General features: G+C 43.6%; 1 protein-coding gene across 1 annotated transcript in view; it reads right to left on the bottom strand.

The window, feature by feature from the left end:
• Window positions 1–20,955, bottom strand: part of LOC104406890 (arginine-glutamic acid dipeptide repeats protein-like) — a gene marked incomplete at its 5' end in the record, with an annotated part of 38,521 nt that extends 17,566 nt beyond the window's left edge. Inside the window, one exon of the mRNA XM_010016005.1 lies at window positions 20,875–20,955. Within this exon, the coding sequence (XP_010014307.1) occupies window positions 20,875–20,955 (81 nt within the window). The remainder of the gene's footprint in view (window positions 1–20,874) is intronic.
• Between the last annotated feature and the right edge of the window lie 401 nt (window positions 20,956–21,356).

The raw sequence follows: 21,356 nt of genomic DNA, 5'->3' as shown, positions 1-21,356 counted from the left end.
TTCAGCAGGGAACACCATCCTCCTGCATTGCAGTCAGGAATATCCATGGCAATTTGTTTCCTAATCCTGCACAACCGAAGTCAGCCTTGCCATTATGAAAGAAGTTGTACTGCTTTAAAAACATTATTACTGCATTATACCAATTTTAGAAACAGAATCAAACTGTACTTACCAAAACATGTCCTGCGTTCTAACTGTTGGCTTTATTTGTTCTCTTAGCTGACTACTTCACAGCAATAATGTGAGTTGGTATTTAAAACAAACCACTTCCACTTAATTGTCACTTGGAATCAATACTCTGCATTAGTGTGACACTCCATTGGATGCCCCAGGCTCGCTGGAGTGACACTGCCACAACAGTGAAGGGATGATGGAGAACACTGACTGTGAGCTTGTTGGAATTAGAAAGGGTTTTCTCTCACTAGATTGAGGGGTAATAAAATACCACACACACATTTGTACTCCTCACTAAACAGATATTACACTGCTCAGCAAATTCTCCTTCTGCTCAGCTGGGAATTTTCACAGGGATAAGATGGATGATTCTTTACTGATCTCAAAAGATCATTTCAAATGGTTAAGTGCTTACTTCTTGCAATGCAGGCTCCTGGCTCAACGTAGGCACTGGGTCTCTAGCATTGAACAAAGCTATTTCTAGCTATCTTTCAAGCTCCAGCTTAAAAGTCATCACTTAGCCCATGTGTGAGCAAGTGGTTCAGGTCCAACAGACATGATTTAACTCTTCTGGGTACCTTGGATGGTCTGGAAAGAAGTTCCAATCCCCCCGTTGCTGCAGCTTTGCTGTAATGGTTAAATGTGTAAATCCTCCATTTTACAGGCCACCAAGGACTGTTTTCCTGTTCATTACTGCTGTTTGTTTCCTTGGATGAAACTGTCTCATGCCCTCCCCAGGTTAAGTTAGAATATATTTCATTACCAGGTTTCAAAACCAATCCCATTCTTGCCATATCCTATTTCTGGAACCTGATGTCATTCTCGGTAGGAGTTCATTCCCATGATGTCAGATAGGATATTCCCCCACCTTATTTCTTTGGAGAGTGGGGGTTTGCCTCTAGATTAAGAGCACAGATGCCTTGTGCTGTGGCCTGCACTCCCCAGTTCCTTCCTGGCCAGGCAGTGGTCACTGAGAAGATAAGAAACCACAAAACCAGGGCAAGAAACCCACTCAAATAAGCAAATGGAAAGTCAGATTTTCCTCTTTTTCAAAGGCAAGAGCAGCTGCAAGGTAAGGAAGGAATCAGCCATTTGTTTGTTTCATACCCTACTGCTTTTCTTTCAATATAGAATTAAGATTTGAATGCCCACTTAGTTGTGAGACAATGACCAGCGACGCCACTCGCAGCACTGTTCCAAGCCTGCCCCTGTGCCTGCGCCCCGACCCGCGCTCCCCAGCTCAATGGAACAGATGTTTCAGGTTTTCCAAGCACATCTGTGATGAATCACACAGAGCCTGGCTTGTCAGATGTGTGTGTTATCCTCCCTGACACACGGCTTCCTCCCGTCGCAGCTCGTGACCTATAGGGAAGCTGGTGAGTTTTTGTAGTTTATTTTAAAGTCATGTTGGAAACAACAGCACCCAGAAGATGCTGAAAATTACACAGGAGGCAACGAACTTCATGCAATAATCTCAATGCTAATGAGAAAAGATGTGATCACCTTGGAAATAGAACCATTTTCCACCCCTTTTTAATTGCAGCTATCGTCACACCTGGATATTTCATGATGAAAACTCTCAACCCCCCCGATTCCATGCTGAAGACAGCTAGAATTTGACCTCTTAATAAAACCCTCAGTCACAGGATGTCCAACACCTGAAGAAGCCAGATGGAGGAAGAAAGCAAAGCCATTGCCTTTTGCACCTGGGAAGCATCAAATAAACTCAGACAAGCTTATCACTGAAAACTTTATCCACACACTGCACTAACACAGGTTTAAGGAGGTTCCTGCTCTATGATTCAGAGTTATGGACAAAGCACTAACTTGCACAGAATATCTCTCAGACATCCCTGTCATGATGCTTTGATTTTAAACAGACTCAACTTCTCCCGTATCTGATCCCTCAGCAGCTGTTTTCCTTTTACTCCTCTCAAAGAACATTCCTCTAACCCAGTAGATTTTCTAGATTAAGTGTGGAGGGTTGAGGGGTACTTCAGTGTTTTCCTGTTTATCAGAGCTATGTATGAACAGAGGAATATTGAAGCAGAACATCAAGCAACATCCCCCCAAACCACAAAAGAACTGCCACGTAAGCTGCTTATCCCTCAGTTATTGTTGCTTCCCTCCAGTCTCAAATTCTTTCTGTCGGGGAAAAGCCCTTAGCAAGCAAAATTTAACTAGAAGACAATGGTAAGAATTGTAAAGCAGTATTAGAAAGACCACTTCATTGTAGCTCACTGTAATACCGATGCAGTGAGCTCCGAAGTGAAAGAAATTGCTAATTCTTTACAGTTCTGTTCCACCCTCATGTCTCCAGCAAGCATTAATCTGTGCTGCTCCCTCAGGAAAGTGACTTGGATCCCCAGTTCAACATTAGGGATAAGACAAAACAGGCACCAGTAATTCGGGCCATGGCTTGGGGCTCTGACTCCTGAAGCCTTGCAAATGATATTACAGTGAGTTCAGAGATGGAATTGGGCTGCTGCTGTTTATCCTATCCTCCTTGCCCATGGCCCACGTCCACAGCAGGGGAGTCTGGATGTGGCATGTCCACTACAGGGATGCTAACGACATAAGCAGGAGAGAGAGAAGATGATGGAGCAAGGAAGTTAAGGTAATGGTATTTTCCATCAACCCAAAAATCACCTGCCACTAGAGATCACTAGATGGTCTAGTGGAAGGTGTCCCTGCTCACGGCAGGGGATTGGAACTGGATGATTTTCAGGTCCTTTCCAACCCAAACTACTCCATGATTCTCTGATCTCTCAAAGAGTAAAAGCCAAGAGCTCTGCTTCACACCAGCAGCAAGCTAACCTTCTAATAGCTATTTCTAAAAGTTGGGCACATTTCAGATTCGGACCCACTGGATGACATAAAGCAGCTGCAGTGTTAGAAAAGGCATCCTCATCTCCCTGGCTCTGCACAATACCTATTACACAGGATTGCAGCTCCACGTGCAGTTATCCACCAGGGAGACAGAAGAGCCATTACAGCAAAAGGGCAGTATTGGCAAAAGAACAAATGGCTTTAGACCTTACGAGCTTTAATATGAAGTTTGAGCTGTGCATGAAAGGGATTTGAGGGATGGTTGCCTGTGACAACAGATCCTTAGGCTCAGCAATCCCTCCCCCGGCCTGTTCTGGCCCTGCATTCTTATGCCAGAGGAAAGAGAAGTGCAGAGCCAGGAAAGCTGTCAAGCAAGGGACTGACCTGCTACACAGCCAGGCTGCCACTTCCAAAACACATTCCTTACCACAGCCCAAGCTTCCTCAGGGACTGTAGGGACAGGACAAGGGGGAACGGGTTCAAACTGAAACAGGGGAGAGTGAGATGAGCTCTGAGGCAGAAGCTCTTCCCTGTGAGGGTGCTGAGGCGCTGGCACAGGGTGCCCAGAGAAGCTGTGGCTGCCCCATCCCTGGCAGTGTTCAAGGCCAGGTTGGACACAGGGGCTTGGAGCAACCTGCTCTAGTGGAAGGTGTCCCTGCCCGTGGCAGGGGGTGGAGCTGAAGGAGGTTTAAGGTCCCTTCACCCCAAACCATTCCATGATTCTATATAACCAATTCCTCCAAACAATGCTTGACAGCCCCAAACCACTCCACCTACACTCGTATTCCCACATAACCCTCCATTCCATTCCATTCCATTCCATTCCATAGACCTGTTTGTCACTACCAGTTTGTGAACACTAAAGTGTCTCATTCCAGTTACATCAGTAAGAACTGGGCAATCCCCCACTCACGGAGTTGGACTGTGCCAATATGCCTCATGCATGGAGACTGACTGATCAGGTATTCCAAACGCATGGAGCATTGCACCACCCAGTCCCTACTCCCATGTCTAACAGTCACAGCATGCTGCCGCCTACCACTAGGCACTGAGTGATCATTTTAATTAGTGGCTTGTTTCAACACAGCAACCAAGGTGTCAGAAACTAAAAGAGAACCACTTATAGTTCAGAACTTCAAAACAACTAGAACAAAACAGATGATATATCCATACTTGCTGGCCTCCTTTGAGAGAAAGGGAAGGCTGCTGGTACACACTTACACTGACGTGCCTCTTGAAAGGATACTCTACTAGTAACTGATAAGCTGTAGGCACAAAGTGTCTGAAATGCTTCAAGTATGAATCTTCATGCCTACACACTGCACTGTTTGCCAACAGAACTACTCACAGAAGCATCCTGCACTTTCAACAAGCTACTTCCATCTCCATTAGCCACCCAAATTTCCCCACTGCTTTTTTTCCTTTAACTTTCTTTTCCTGGAATCCTCTTCAGTTGCTTCCTGATGGGGACTGCAGGTTTGTAAAGCAATGCCACTACCAGATCAGCCCTCTCTCTCTATATAGACACCTTTTAGCTGCAGTGGTGCCACTGTCATACACTGTCAGCTAGGACTTCCAGCCTGAATTACAGTGCAATACTTGTATTTTTAGTGGTCACCTATAAAATCAGTAGGATTACATGAGAGTTAATGAGAGTGAAGTAAAAACTAGTGATTTACTGCATGGAAAACTCCATTAACTACAAGTGGGTACACACCGAGTTGAAGTATTCGCTCCTGTGAAAGAATCCAAGAACAGATTTCTCCCCTCTGCAAAGCAACCAGCCTGTGGCTCTAGACACAGCACCACCAGCTTTCAGCTGTCATTAAGCTGCACTCTATTTTGGATTTGGTTTACTACAGCAAATAAAGTCTTCAGGAAGATGCAGAGCCCCAGTGATCCAGTGGGAGGGAGGAAAGTGTTAACAGTGTGCTGTTTCAGGATGATGTTGATCAGTAACTAGCCTGTCAGTCATTGTGTCTGCCACACAGGCTGCACTCCTTGGAATAGGTTCAAATGAAAGTTTAACAAGTCCAGATAAGATTAGAAGTTAAAAATCTTTGTGTTAGTTTCCAAACTTATGACAATTGTCCCCACAGGAAGAGTTCGAAAGACAGTCAACCAGAAACAAATAATTAACCATGAGGTAACAGGCCAGCAGAGCCCATTGTAGCACTTGCGTGTATGGAAAACATATACAGAATCACAGAATGGTTTGTGTTCGAAGGGACCTTAAAGATCATCCAGTTCCATCCCCCTGTCTAACAATCAAACTTAATCCTTTCCTACTAGATTATTCTGTGGTTCTTCTTCATGAGGAACAATCCAGCTGACAAGGCTTGAACAAGGGATAACAAGCCAGGTTGCTTCCTGAATTACGATATTCCCTAGGTATTGTAGTTCTGGATGTGTGCGTACTTTAATTCACCGTTCAGGAAAACACTTGTTTAACACAAAGAATTACATCCAACAATGCAGGAAAACAATTTCCTTTTGGCCTTAAGAGAGGCACTAACTTCAGAAAAAGAACAGTTATTTACTGCTCAGATACATAAATTTCAAAGAACATTTGATTTTCTAAACAGATCATATATGTGGGACAAGGTGAAAGCATTACAAGACACAGTCATTTACCTGTGCCCTCAGAATCGCAGACAGATTTGGGTTGCAAGGGACCTTAAAGCTCATCCAGCTCCAAGCCCCTGCCACAGGCAGGGACACCTTCCACTAGAGCAGGTTGCTCCAAGCCCCTGTGTCCAACCTGCCCTTGAACACTGCCAGGGATGGGGCAGCCACAGCTCCTCTGGGCACCCTGTGCCAGCGCCTCAGCACCCTCACAGGGAAGAGCTTCTGCCTCAGAGCTCATCTCAGTCTCCCCTCTGGCAGGTTCAAGCCATTCCCCTTGTTCTGTCCCTACATCCCTTGTCCAAAGCCCCTCTCCAGGTTTCCTGTCACCCCTTTAGGCACTGGAGCCACTCTAATGTCTCCTCTTAAGGAGCCTTCTTTCCTCCAGGTTGAACAAGATTCAATTCAAATAGTGAGTTCTTATAGTGGTTGTGTGTATTTACTTTGGTTATTTTTTATACTTAAAACTGTGCAGGGCTCTGCACTTGCACTGCTCTACTCCGAAGAAAGCCCTTGCTAACCCAAACACTTGTGCCTCCCTTCGGAACAGACTCAAGAGGCAAAGCAGCAAGACAGGTTTTCTATTGCTCATGTTCCCCTCATCCATCAAACACATGCTACTGCAAAGCGGTCTCATAATTGAAACCATTCTAATTGTCCAGCACACCAGAAAGCTTCTGCTGTGGTTCACTTGGCATTTTTACTGTGGTTTGGTTACTCACCAGGCTTAGACAAATCTGCCATGACATAATCCATAAACCCGGGAGGGCCCAGAGCAGGTGTAGAGCCCGCAGCCACCGAGCACCAAGGCAGGCAAAGCTTGTCCACTATGTTCTGAAGGTACCGTTCCACGGGATTCCTCCAAAATCCCAGCCTGGTTTGAGTTGAAGGGACCTTAAAGCTCCTCCAGCTCCAACCCCTGCCACGGGCAGGGACACCTTCCACCAGAGCAGGTTGCTCCAAGCCCCTGTGTCCAACCTGGCCTTGAACACTGCCAGGGATGGGGCAGTCGCAGCTCCTCTGGGCACCCTGTGCCAGCGCCTCAGCACCCTCACATTAAAGATTTTCTTCCTTATATCTGATCTAAATCTCCCCAGTTTAACTTTGAACTGCTTCAAAGCTAACAGAGGAAGCCTCCTGCAAAAGGGCTTTTGACCTATTAAATGATTTAATTACTGGGCTCACACTGGTTCTCTTCAGAAGAGATGCAGGTACCTGCAACTTACTTTTTCAGCATCTCCATCCCATGGGTAACAGATCCCTGAGGAATACAAATGTGGAGCTGCCAGAAACCCCACAGCCTTCAAGCAAGCGTCAATGTTAATTATTACAGAGACAAGGCAAAGTTATAGAGAGGCAACAAAGCTTTGGCAGCATTTAACTCACTTTCCTGCTGCCCTTCAGAAAGACTTCTAATAAAAGAAGATGGAAATCCCCACTGTACCCTGCAGATGAAGGTGACCTTGGGAAGTGGGGGAAATGAAGAATAAAAGCAGAAGGATAATGTACCACTACTTGGTGCCCAACAGACCAGCTCCCCCCAACCCTGTCCTTCCACCTGGTAGCAACCATTGAGAAACAGTCAGGTCTAATTGAGTGTCAAGAGCAACCGTCGCTATCAGCACCTACCCACTAGCTTTGTTTTCCCCCTCCACTGCTCAATCTGGAAAGACTTCAGCTACAGACATTAACCCAATTAAAGAAACTACTTATTAGCCTTCCTTCTGCCAGCAGATTATTACAGCTGCAATGAAGTTGCAAAAGCTGGAGGCTGCTTAACAGAGAACTGGGGAAGTAAGTTACACAATGGACTCTGTTCAGCACTGAAGGAGAGATAATATATCCCAGAGAGAGACTGAAGCAAGAATATCCGAAAAATCAGCAGCCCAAAGAACAGCTTCTTCCTCAGATAAGAAGTCCCTGTTAGTCTGGGGTTTGTGTTGGTTTGTTTTGGGCTTTCTTCCTCATTTTGACATGACCTTTATGGAACGACAAACCAAGACTGAACAGTGCACCAGGAACGCTCTTTATCTACAGCCTGCAGGATTCCATCCACATCTTCCAAGATGACAACTAAAAGCAATGAAATGCAATGTGAAACTCAGCTTTAAAAATTTCCCCAATCTTCTCTACAGAAATTCTCTTGAAAAGGTCAAAGTGAAACTCCAGTAATTCAATAAAACCCAAAACTTAACACTGGTTTTGGCACAGAGATAAGTGTATAAAGCGAGGGATTTAGAGGTGATTCACGTACATGTGTTATGTGCTACTTAATTGCTAACGCAAAGAAAACTTCTACAGTCACAATTTCCAAATGCCAGCAGGGTTTTTAGAGTCATGACTCGAGGTTGTGGAAACATGGGATAAGGTCTATAAAAGAGTGACTGGAAGAGTTGGGAACATCACAGCCCGGTTTGGGTTGAAGGGACCTTAAAGCTCATTCAGTCCCAACCCCTGCCACGGGCAGGGACACCTTCCACTAGAGCAGGTTGCTCCAAGCCCCTGTGTCCAACCTGGCCTTGAACACTGCCAGGGATGGGGCAGACACAGCTCCTCTGGGCACCCTGTGCCAGCGCCTCAGCACCCTCACAGGGAAGAGCTTCCTAAGATCTAACCTAAATCTTCCCTCTGTCACTCTAAAACCATTTCCCTTGTCCTGTCCCTACAGGCCCTTGCTAAAAGCAGATACACACCTATTAAATAAAGCTTTCTGAAAGCATATGCATGATTTCCAAAAGCATCTTGGACAGCTATGGGTTAAAGCTCTCTCGTTGTTCAAACCTACCAAGACTTCAGCTTCCTCCTTTTCATCCTTGAGCTGAAAATCATTTGAATCACTTTTGAAAGGTTTAGAAGTTTTAAAACCTCAGATTTCTCTGAAACAAAAACATTACTCACCTTAAAAGAATATAAATAATGGAAAGACAGGGAGGAAGCTTCATGCCCACAGCGAGCAGACAAATTCTTTTTGAGAAGCTCTTATACTCACAACAAAAGAATGTTCTTCTAAAGCCAGGCAACAACAACTAAAATCTATCACGTCAAATGCCACAGAATAAAAGCCTGACTGGAATTGTTAAATCAATACAACTTTAACTTTGTCCATGTCACTTCTTCATAACAAGGTGAAAGTCCAGTTATACAACCCACTGAGTTAATTCTACATGCTGGATGTGATTCAGCAGTGGGAATTTGGATAAAAGCATTTTGTCCCCGTGCTCTTTGAGCATCCAGTTTGTGGCACGGTTTATGGCACATACTTTTAATCACATCTGGACCTGCAACGTATGAAATTCTGCAGCAAAAGTCAGAGTCCAAAACAAACCCCACCTATTTCTAGGAATTATATTCTTCCAGTATCCAAGCTATTATACACTGCCACTGTAATTCTAACACAGTTGCAGAGAAGTCAGCCAAGGTTTAGTGAAGCACAACCACCAAAGGTCAAGAACACTGCCCAGGCAGAAAACCCACCTTACTACACAGACCAACAAGTAGGACATCTCTGATGGGCTTTGTGAGGCTTACATGACACACACCTTCCTACAGACAGGTAACAAATGTGCCTTATGGGCTCTTCAAAATAAGCAAGCATTTAGAATGGCAAATTCCCTCTTTGCCTTATCTTGTGCTGTTAAAGAGAGAAGATAAATCTAAGCAATGCAGTTAGCCTCAAACATTTGTCTAAATTCACTCTCAGCCCTAAAGGCCTAAAAGGAAACTCAGGGAGAGGAATGCAATGGATGGAAAGTAAAAGAGGTAGGGCTGCAGGAATAAGGGAAGGAGGGAGAAAAGGATTGGTTTTATAGTCCAGTGCAGGGGGAGAGAATGTTAGCTGGGTGGTTTTTGGTTTTATTTGTTTGTTGGGGATGGGGCATGATTTATTTCTCCAACTCCTTCTCATTGCAATTCAGGTAATGAAAGACTTGAGCATTGGCAAAGATCTCCTCCTCAGCCAAAGAGACAGAGAGAAGAACAGCACCGTGATTAAGCTTACAGGAAACAAAGCTAATCAAACTTAACAGTAACAAAGGGCAACAGAAACATGTTCACTGTATCACATCTTCCTTGCTGGCCAAGAGCCCAGATTTTTCATTCCATTTTTCCTCTCCCCCTCCCCATTTCCCAATAGCATTAAGAAGCTCTGGCCCGGGCTGCCTGGCTTTACAAACTGTATTTGTAGGAGGTCAGCTTTTCACGAGGCCAAAAACCCAGCATGTGGAAAGTGTTAGAGACTTTCATGTAGTAGAGGAGGTTCTTAAAACTACTACTGTTGGACTCCAAAATCTTGGAGCTTCACAGATCATTGGAGGTTTCTGAACCACAGAGAAGGGCAGAGTTAGCAAAATAAATCAAGAGTTCCTGTGGGATGTCCTAGAGCCCTACACAACAAGAGGCACTAGGCACAAAGCAGGCTCAGAATTAAACAGGGGGGACTTCTCAAGTTGCAGGAGGAAAGAGCTGGTTTATAACCTGGAATGTGCTCTCCCTTTCTTCAAAGGTTAGGGTCCAGAGGCATTGTACAGAATAGTTCAGTTTGTGACAGGCATGTTGGGAGGAAGGGAAAAGGGAGCACAGAAAGTATGTTTGGGGGAAGGGAAGGAGGAGGAATCAGCTCAACTGTTCCACCCAACAAGCACAATCTATCTCCCTATGGCAAATCAAAGTACTTCGCAGCACCTTTCTGATGCCAGATTTCTTCCTGCTGTACAGGACTGTGGTAGCATGAACAGAAACCACCTCCCCTGCCAATTTTCTGTACACCAGATGACCAGAGCCAACAAGGATTTCCCAACCATCAGTACTGTCAACATTTCTGATTCTGTCATTAATCTCCTAACACACTCTCTATTTCTTAAGGCTCCAAGTTCTTAAATACAGCAGTTACTCAGGAAACCATCTCTTTCATTTACAGCTCCCAGAAGATAAAGTTTCTAAGTTCACATTTACGAAGAAAAGGGGAATTGAAGATTTAATCTTGAAAGATCTAACTCAGAAGCAAACACACCTATCAACATCCTAAGAGTTTTAAAAACTAAGGGATGTAAAAAGCAAGAGGCTTTTGGTGGTAACTACTCAAGTGTTTGATGCAACACTACTTGTACCTTCCTAACTAGACTAAAAGCAAGAAGTAAAGCACTGTGTTGAACTGCCTGACTGAGGACTGTGAGGTGCTCTGAATGTAGTTCTAGCTCGGACAATGACAGAGGCACAGTCAGCAGAGGGAACCCTTCCACCCCATGCAAAACACATCAACAGCACAAATGATGGACTCAATTCTTGCAAGATACTCACTAACCACAAGCTGAAATGGGAAACCCAAAGGAGAAGCATTTCACATGGCTCACAGCTTCAGTATCTTTGTTCTCCGTGTATCTGAAGACATTAAGGTGCCTGAAAATGCCTTCTACCTCTTAGCAGGGAAAGGAATCCCTCACTATAAACCCACCACCATACACACGTATATGGCTATGGTCCAGATTTGCAGCCTTCCTCCTATTTGCTGACACCTTGCAGAACAGGCCCCTTCCCTTCCCTGCTGTTGTGATAAAAGCAGGGGTTTACCCAAAAAACCCACTACCATCACCTGTACGCAATCATTACCATTTTTATATCTTGAGAATTTGATTTCTATCATATACCTAAAACATTTTTCTTCCAAATACAAAATAAAAGGGGAAATAAACCAAAAACAAATGTAGCAGATTGCAGTTTGTGATGTTAAATGTGTCTTAAAGCACACAGCTTACAGAGATGTTATACCCACAAACTGCCTTAGTTTCCCCTATGGCACAGCCCCTTTAAACAAAAGCCACTCTTCTTAACTCCCCATTCTCAGTTTTATTCCACAATCTGTGTAATTCCTGGGAGTTTTCCTTGGCAAGAACAACCAACGACAACAGCAACCAACAGTAATCAAGCACTGCTTCTTTTTTACAGCTGGTTTGAAACAAAAATGACAAAATGAGTGCATCTGTCTGCTGAAGTTGTTATTGTCTTGTTCTCACAGTACAGTTATAGCAGCATATTACAGGATATTTAGGCCTGAATAATGTATTTGGGGGCTGAGTCTATGCCAAAAGAACACTGCAGACACCGTTCTTACGGTGCCATCTGGGGCAGGAAGCAACAATTAAGGCCAATGATCTGTTGTATAAGAAGAAAGTTAATTTCATGCTCAGTGTGGCAGGCAAGACACATTAAAAGTACAGTTCATTCTCTGCTACCAGATGATTTTCTTTTTGCTGGTGCCCAATCTTTTGCCCCCAAATGGCTGCTTCTATCAAACCCCACGATTTTATGTCTGTCTGTTAAGGAACTGAAACCTGCTTTGCACTGCCAAAGCACTCCCCATCCCCCTGACTCCTCTCTCAACAGCTCAAAGCTGGTTCTTTACTTCTTGAGAATTCAAAGAGAACTGCTGCAACACCTTTTGAAATTGTAATCTCACACACTGTATAAATACACACATGAAATGGCACCACTTGGGACAACACCTCGGTTACATCCTCAGTTCTGTTAGCCACAACCTAGCTGCTTCTGCTCCATTTTCTTCCCCTTATGTTTGTAATTCGTCTCCATTATCCCTCACGAGGATAAGCAAGCCATGTGGGTGCTGAGGAGAAGAATCAAGTAGCAAGGCAGAATGCTTGTTCTCCAAATGTAAGCGAGCCACCAATCTGGCAAAACCTAACTGTGAGCAGTCTGTGCTGGCTTCCAGTGGGTAACTAAGGATAAAGTTTGGCTCAAATACACACACAACATAAAAAAGCCAATTACGTATATGCCATAAACTTCAAGTTTAAACACAGAAGCTGAATTAGCTGCAAAATCTGCTGGAGTTTCACTGCAGTTTGCTTTTCAATATCTCAGACTTCAGCAACTGCAATCAAACTCACCGCCTGCCAAGCAAACCACTTGTCTCCACATCTCCCTCCCTTCCTAAAACCCCTTTTTAGTAAGAATGCTTTTGCCTGCTCCATACAGGGCTGTTTAAAGGTTAGCATTCCCACTGCATCGATAAGAAAGAGGGAGTAAGCAGTGCCAGGTAGACCCCGTCTGAAGCATATATTCAGCACTGACATGTTGCTCTTCTAAAGAGACCTGCATCGTATTGTCCCCTTTGGTTCATCCTGTCCCCCTCACCAGACAATACCATCACAGAATGCCATGTTCATGCATAACACAAGTCTTTAACTCCCTATAAAACAAAGCCACTGATTCACAGATATCTCAGGTTAAATCAAGTACTCGTAGGATGATTTTAGTGCAACACCACTTTCACGTTAATGCAACTATTATAAAGGACATCAAGGTTTATCTTCCTGCTTTGCCACCGAGGTTTGCTTCTCACTCAGCTCTTGAAACTTGAATTCCACACCCAACAGTGCAGTTGTACATTAAGTATACAATTAAAGATCATGAGACCTCCAGATATTGGCTGTGGGTCTGAGTTAGTACCACAGAGAGGATTATGTGGAGAATATTTCTCCATTAAGCCATTTCAAACCTCACACACCCGGCAGGTTTATACAGAGTAATTTATTCAAGGAGTTACTCAAGTATTATAACATTAGCACTGTTCTAGGACCTGATGTCCCACAAGTATCACTGTTGCTTATATGACTTCTGTATTTCTGCCTTTCTGACAGCCATCTTCAGGATTTACAGCCTATCTTCAGTCACTAACGGGATGGGAAACAAACAACATGAAAGCATCTGTGGAAAAGAATCTTGCCAGGGGAGGACACTCAGCCATGACAATAAGCTGCATAGATTCTCAAATAGATACTTATTTTATGTACCTGGGATTGATGTCTGAGTATGTGATAAAATCTGACAACTGCTACAAAAGAAGAAAAGCTGGTGCCTTTTCTCAGAGGGAAAGGAAAATACAGAATAGGAAGTATACAACTGCTGATGAACAAACCCCTTTTAACCAGAGTGATACATACCCTTCAGCATAGATGCAAAATAGGAGAATTCACAATAAGAAAACAAACAAAATGCCTCAGGATGGTGGATGATAACCAGAAGGTAAGGAAAAAGCAGCGGAACAGAACTACGAGGAGTCACAGGAGTGTTGTGTTCTCTCAGTGGTGGAGGAAGACTCAGACAATACTCTACCACGTTCCCAAATGATCTTGGCTTAGCTCTTCAGCTACATACCTTTCACTACAGAGCAGAAATTGTCCTTTTTGGCTCTCTGACAGAACTCAATGCAATTGCCTAATGGCCCTCTTTTGCTTGCAACAATATTTTACCCCTACCTACCTCTAAACTGTCGGAGAAAAACACACAAGGAGTTTCAATCTTGTAATGTAAAACAATAAAAATCCCCCACCAGAGTGCAGAGTTGATTTATTAGCCATGCTAAGCGCAATTCTAGAGTCCAGCTGGCACAGGGAATACACCTTCTGGTTTTATGCTCTTCACCTATGCAGGTTTCTTAGTAAGAAACTCAAAACAGCCCAGTTTCTGAGCTGATGACATTGTAAATTACCTTTACAAAAGTCAAATAATACAACTGAAAACTAATTCTTTTATTCTCTTAAGAGAAAGCTTTAGAGATAAATTTTAACCATACCATAAGTGCTTCCGTTCTTTGATTTTACTTGCTTCAGCTGAAATCAAGGCACACAGGTATGCAAAGGAGTATGTTGCTCTTTGGAAGTACAGCCATAGGCATTAATCAGATGACCACACGCTAGTGGCCCTGAAAGTGAGCAGCCAATGTAAGGAGGCAGTTCACAAAGCAAGGATTTAAGAGCCAAGCAACATATACCTTCAGGATAGGTTAAGTTGAAAGCAGAAACTCAGGAAACAGAAGCAAAAGGAACACACATGGTGTATAACCACGAAGCCAGAATGGTGGCCCAAGCTTGTCCAGTGAAGTATGTAGTTGGCAGCTCTACTCACCTGTAAGGTCTGAAATCAGTTTTAGAGATGAAGATGACATGGTGTATACCACAGTTAAACCTTTACGTCTCTTTGAAGGCCCTTCCAAACCTTCTGGTTTATTACCCAATAAAATGATGACATTTGCAATAGGTTTAACAGTTAAAACTTTGAAAAACAAGCCAAATCACAGCGAACACATCCCCCGAACATCCCTTACAGATGAGCTGCTCTTTGTAAACAGCTTTCAGTTCAGTGCCACTTAAATGTAGGAATATCTCCATCTGAGCCCAGCTCCTATGAGCTCAGCATTTCATTAAATTCTCTGGCTTACTTATCCTGCTCCTGGTGAGAAGCGTGAGCTGCATTCCCGTATGCTGCCTCAGCACCCTGCTTTACCTTACAGCCAAACATATTAATGTAGTGTTCTCCCTCAATCAGCTCAGAGAGCCACACTCTAATAAGAAGAAGGGGGGGAAAAAAAGGGCAACGTGTTCCCTTATAGAAGAGTTTGTTATGCAAATGAAGCAATGGTTTCACTTACACAGGAAAAACAACTCGCTGATGCCTCTGCCCAGTTTTCAAATGGACTGAAGCCCAGTGAGGTATCTGCTATGACTAAAGAAGAAAAGGCTTGAGCTATAATTTTTAAGTCCCTGTTTTAACAAGAACAAACCCCTCCAAGTGTAATATCCAGGCAATGGAAGCACTAGCAGCAGCGAGCAGAGATGAAATGAAAAAAAGCAGTGGCTGTTTATGTTGGCAGCCGCTTCAAACTCTAATGGAAAATTTCAGCTCTGCCTGCATCTGGGCTAGAGCAAGTTATTAAGGAAAAAGGTTCAGCTTTCAAACAGAAAAAGCCTTACAGAGCTTGTCCCTTTCAGAACATTCCCGTAGCAAAGACAAGGCAGGAAATAATATGCCTTGACGACGCAGTGTATTAATATCCAATCGTTAGGGGAATATACCATCAAATAAAATGGATCTCCTTTGGGAAAGGAGAACAGTGATAATGCCCATGACACAGACACAATCTCAGCTATCGGTACAAACAACTTACACTACTAAATGCAAATATCAGAAGCCAGTGCAGGGCTAACTAATCACTTTATACTAACGGACCGAAGTACATTTGCCTCATTATGCCCCTCTTTGGATCAAAGGGAAACTGCTATTTGAACAATTACGTCGAGGGAGAATCTTTACCTTTCGTATGCCCAGGAGAGTCTTGCACAAATATTACTGAGGCTGTTTGTTGACAAGAACAGTATACAGCTTGTCCTCAGAGAGGACAAACACCTTGCCAGCCTGCACATATGGTAACTGCAGTGACCTTTCAGCTACTACCCATTTGCACTACATATAAGAGGTACTCAGGAAACCAATATTGTATATTATGTAACACAAGATTAAGCATTAATGAGGCAAGAATAAAACTGTTTATCTAAACCCCAATCTAAAATTAAACAGAAGTTTGTGCTGAAAGCTCACAGTGCACTCGTTCTGTCTCCTAACATTAACAGAGCGCGGCTTATTTAGTCTCTGAGCTAAGTCCCAACAGCATTTAATTTGGAGAGAAAGATTTTACTATTAGGAGAGAGCCTATTTTACCTAAAAAAGCAAATGTGATGCATATTTAGTGCTTACGCACATGAATACAGCACATTGCAGGTATTTTGATGTAAGGAGAGCAGTTGATATTCATGACTTCTGTTCATGCTGTGTTTGAAAGCTAAATACAGAAGCACCCACCCAGACGCAAGACCTTTTGGTGGCATTCTGTCATCTCTTGCTAAGCAGCCAAACCAAAAATCACACACACACCAAAGATACTTATGTGCTCAGCAGGGAAATTCACAACAAAATTAGCCCCAAGTCTGCCTGTCTCCACAAAGATGCACTGTCCTCTTTTTGGGCTTCTCACTAAGCAAGCGGCTCTACAGGGCTCACCAAGGAGCTTCAGCCTGTCAGAGAGAGACAAGTCACAACCACTGTACAATAAACCTTCCCTGGAGAACACAAGAGTCATTGGAGAACCTCAAAACATTCAGATAGGTGTCATCCCCTGTTTGGAGAATAGGTGGAAGAGGTCTAAAGTACCAGAGGCTTATTCCCATGAAAGACAATGTTTGGCTTGGAGCAACCTGCTCTAGCGGAAGGTGTCCCTGCCCATGGCAGGGCTTGGAACTGGAGGAGCTTTAAGGTCCCTTCCAACCCAAACCATTCTATGATATGGCATGGCTATCTTATGATATAATATGATATTATTCTTAAGCCTTTGTAAGGCTGCCAAAGGGACCATCACATACATCCCCCTCCACTTCTAATGGCTAATGAGCTGGCATAGGACATTTGAGTTCCACTGGTCAAACACCACATACAGTGTGACACAGAACAGGCTGCAGGAACTCCAGCCAGAGGAAACCAAACCTGCTTCTTCTGGGGCCATGGCTGAAACAGTTCAGGCAAGAAGCTGCAGTTTAGAGAAGTATTTCAGGGTGAGCAGCACAGGGGCAGCCGAGGGCACCAGGACCCAGCTCGAAATCTGAGCAAGCCAACACCGTGACTCGGCGTCCCTCTGCTCTGCCTGCACGTTATTGCTCTGCACAAGCTCACGTTCCTTCCATGTTTCTATTTACTTTTTGCACGTCACCAACACAGAGTTAAGCTATTTACAAGAACACAGTAAGCAGCCCCCGACCCTGTAGGCATTTAAGTACATTTATCTCAGGCCTACCCCAATGCTTCTAGAACTCTCAAATTCGAGGAGCTCAGTGTAATCACCTCAAGAATTCAGAGCAGGAGAACTTTAAATACTTTGAAAATCCCATGTTATCACCAAGTTGTAGCAAATTACCCCGAAACAGGAGGAAGAATAATTAAGTATCATATTTAAAGCCAAATCAGATACTTAAGGAAACTTGCTGCCAGCTGTGTACTCTGCATTGGCACAACATGGGAATTTAAATGTAAGTTATTAATGAAAACTGTCCATGTCACATGGGTGCCTCCAAAACTTCTTTCTTGGCTTGGTGCTGCTAAGCATGCACCAAACAAGAGCAGGACCTCATCAACTGTGCCATTCAACTACAGCTATAACCAAGAGAAAACTACTCCAGAGAAAAGGGAAGGAAGAAAGCTATTTGGGAAACAGAAGAGATAAATGTAAGACAGAGTTCAGTGGAAACCAAAGGAAGTTTCAGCAGATCTATTTAAGTTCACCTACACGGAGGCAGTTTTCCTCCAGAGTAGCAGAAGGTCAAGACTTACTGATCCAGCCTTGAAACTGCTGGCTTTCCTTGTTCCATCCAGCATTCCCACTTCAGGGCAATGCTCAGGGAAGAGGTGATTTCAGTTCCTCTGCCTCCTGCTTACAGAATGCTACAGCTACTTACAGTCATGCCCACTAGGAACCTCTGTGGGACATAAGCTTTGAAATAAACTGGACAAGTACAGACCTACACAAACACACAGCTTTGAAATGCACTATTTTCTTCCATAAAGATTCTCTTTCCTGTTGATTAGTCATTTAGAAGAAATAATTAAAAGAAAAGACTGAAAAGATTTGTTAAACTAGTTGCCAGCTGGGGTTAAAGCATGACAGCGAGTTAAAACACACACTGACAAACACAGGGTTTCCTTAAAAGATACTGCACATTAACTATGAAGAGGGGAAAAAAAGCAGCAAAGGCACAAGTCAAATAGGACATTTCTTAACATGCTTGTGAAACCTCAGTACAGGATGGCCTAATTCTCATCTCTCACCACGGCCACTTTACACCTTCCAATATTATAAAAGCAATCCAATGTCATATTCACCTCTATATTCTGACTTCCTGCACAGCAACTTCAGCTTGATTTAATAGAATAGGCCTGGTCCCTACAAGGGTTTTGTATTCCTCTTGTATCACTTATCTTCACTATTTCAACATTCCAACCACAGGGCTTAAGGTGATCTTAGGAGTTGTCCCCCCATGGAAGCAGCATAAATACCAGTGTCTAGAAAAAAAATGTATTATACAAGAAGCATGATAACAAGGAGATTAAACTTTAAGTGGGCTTTGCAGGGAGGCAAAAATCCTGATTCCCCTGCTACAGGCTTCAGTGACTAGGAAGGTAAATGTGCAGGATGTATCGACCTATAGCTGGCTTTCCATTTAGGACAAGTCACTTCAAGAATGCCCCACTCATTCCCAAGTAGCTTCTGCAGACCTTGGGAGTTGCTGTAGTGCTTTTGCATCAGTACACTAATTTTTAGAGCTTCACCTCATGTTAATATGGTGGCAAAACAGGAAAATAAGGCCTTTTTCCTAGTGTTTCTGGAATTGCTAGAGGGTTACTTCACACTGCGACAGAAAAATGGCAGGCAAAGTATCTGAAGTTATTTTGGTGATGAAAAAATACAAATTAAATCCACAGCCTTGTCATTTACATTACTCATTATTCCACTCTAAGGAGGAAAAGCAAAACTGGATAGTCACATATTCTTTACTGCAGCCTTGATTCTGCATGTCTTATTATAGCGAAACTGCTGTAAGTTTGGTCTGAAAAAAGATTGGGAATTAAAAGAAAGCAGAAGTGAGACCTGTGGGCAAAAATAGGAAACAGAGATTAAACAACCCGTTGTAGGGCAGAGGTTATTTGCAGCTCAGTTACCACTAGGGGCTAAAAACGCCTCTTCGAACCCACTGCCACACCGCTGCCCACTTGCTCAAACGCAGTATTGAGTCTGCTCTATACTGAGTATTTAAAGCTAATGAAACAAAAAGATAACACTTGAGAAAGAAGAGCGGGTATAAAGTTACACACCACTTGCAAAGTTGCAAGGCTCGTACAAAAAGCCTTAGGCCTCATGTCCAAGTTCAAATGTAAAGTCAAACAGTATGAGCAGGGTCAGATACCTGCCCCCTGTTCTCAGTTCTTTAGCTTTCCTTTCCCCTGCAAACTGGTTTTTCTCTGCCAAAGAGGTATTTTGTGTTTAAAAGCGTATTTCATAGTTGCTGTAAATCAAACTTTAGACAAGTACTTTTGCGCCTCTGTAACTTTACCATCAGCACAATTCATTTCTAAAGTAAACACCAATTTGATCTAAATACACTCTGAGGAGTTACTCTAAAGAAAAGAGGAAAAGACTGTTTAAAAGCCGACTACGTGCTGGCTTGTCAGATGTTGCTAAGAAGCAACTATTTCAGCGTTCCTTCTAAGCTGTCATCTTTTCAACACTGGGCCTTCATGCCTCAAAATCCAACAGAATACTTGGTACAGATACAGTTGATAGGTAATTAAGTTTTCCGATCTTTCCCAATAGAATCAGTGAACATGTACACCAACTGAGGCACTTCAGGAACCGCTTCATCCTCCCCTTTCTATTTGACATGGGTGGTGTTACTATTTACCGTCAAAGATTCTGTCTCACAGGAACACCTCAGAAGAGAATGGAAACGTCCTACAGCAAGTAGCAGGTTTTAAAATACTCTTAGAGTAATTCTCTTCCCCGCTGAACAGCCGAATTACACACACACAAAGGCTAAACAACCGGTTATGCTTTAAATAAGTATGTTCCAGAGCACTCACACATCGCTAGAAAACAGTCCAGGCCAACCTTCGTTCTAAATGCAGAAGAAACATGAAAACCACTTTCCAAAAGCACCCTCCCAGCAGTGAAATGACACCTGCAGAACAGAAACCGAAGCTTCTAGAGAAGCTTGGCAATTAGGACTAATGGAAAAGAAACCAGATTCCCAAGGCTTCCTAAACCCTCTTTTCCTTTGAAGGAGTCAACCACTCCTCCCTGTCCATCTTCCTCCTAAGCACTTGCCAGGATTTCCAGCAGAATGACAGTTGCTAAAGCTTTATGAAGTTCAGTGGAGTAATAAACCACGGATGAATCCGGAACCTGAAGTTACACGCTGCAGGGACACGAAGAGTTAAACACGAGCACCCAATTCTGCAGGTCACAGGAGCAGCACATACCTCCGCCTTCCAGCTTCAATTAGATCTTGTTTTGTTTCAGGCTTTCTTTAATTACCCAGTGCCATTGGAGCCCGAATGGGTGACATAAATGTATTATCCCATCATAATGTCAGAATGTAAAATTAGATTTTGGTCTCCATAAATACACTTCACCCAACCTCGGTGCCTCCGTCCAGCAATGACGACTGCTTTATGTAACGTCTTTCAGACCTAAAAACTGCACTAAAAATTACAGCTCCCTTCTCTGGCTGGGGATTGTTCTTCCGTTTATCTGAAGAGAAATTCAGCTCAGGGGGAAAAGGAAATAGTTTCGTAAGATCAAGCACTGAGGCAGAAAGAGGAAAAGCAAATTACATAAAGTCCAAATGTACTTACGGTCTCCTTATTGGGAAGCAACTCCTTTCGGATCCTGAAGAAGTTCTTGCCGTACTGCCTTAGCCCCTTAATAAAACGCTTCTGTGATAAAAGATAACAAAAATAGCATGTCAGCAGAAGGGAAGGGAAATAAAGGAGATCTTGTTAATCAGCACAAACAACGTTCTCAGCTTAGAGTCTGTCGGTAGAAGAAAACACACGAACGGGTACCTACGGAGCAGCCGAAAACGGGCAGGGAAAAGCAGCTTTGAGGAGATAGCGAAGAATTCAGACCACGTTCCCTTCCATGTCAAACTTCCAGCATTTGAAGCTCAAAAAAAGTCAGTACCACAGCCAGTTCTTCCCCAGAACCGCCGGAGCGTCCTGCTGCTCGTCTCCTCCGAACTCTTATTTCTCAACTAAGCAGCGGCAGGCGAAGGGAAATGCGCAACGTTGATTTTCGGGGGAGGAGAGTGCCTCTCCGGGGAGGTGCCGCCGGGGTT

The sequence above is a fragment of the Nestor notabilis genome, unplaced genomic scaffold, assembly GCF_000696875.1.
Source record: "Nestor notabilis isolate BGI_N333 unplaced genomic scaffold, ASM69687v1 scaffold16546, whole genome shotgun sequence".
NCBI lineage: Eukaryota > Metazoa > Chordata > Aves > Psittaciformes > Psittacidae > Nestor > Nestor notabilis.
The sequence above is the reverse complement of the archived record's forward strand: the minus strand, read 5'-3'. Positions and strand labels throughout refer to the sequence as shown.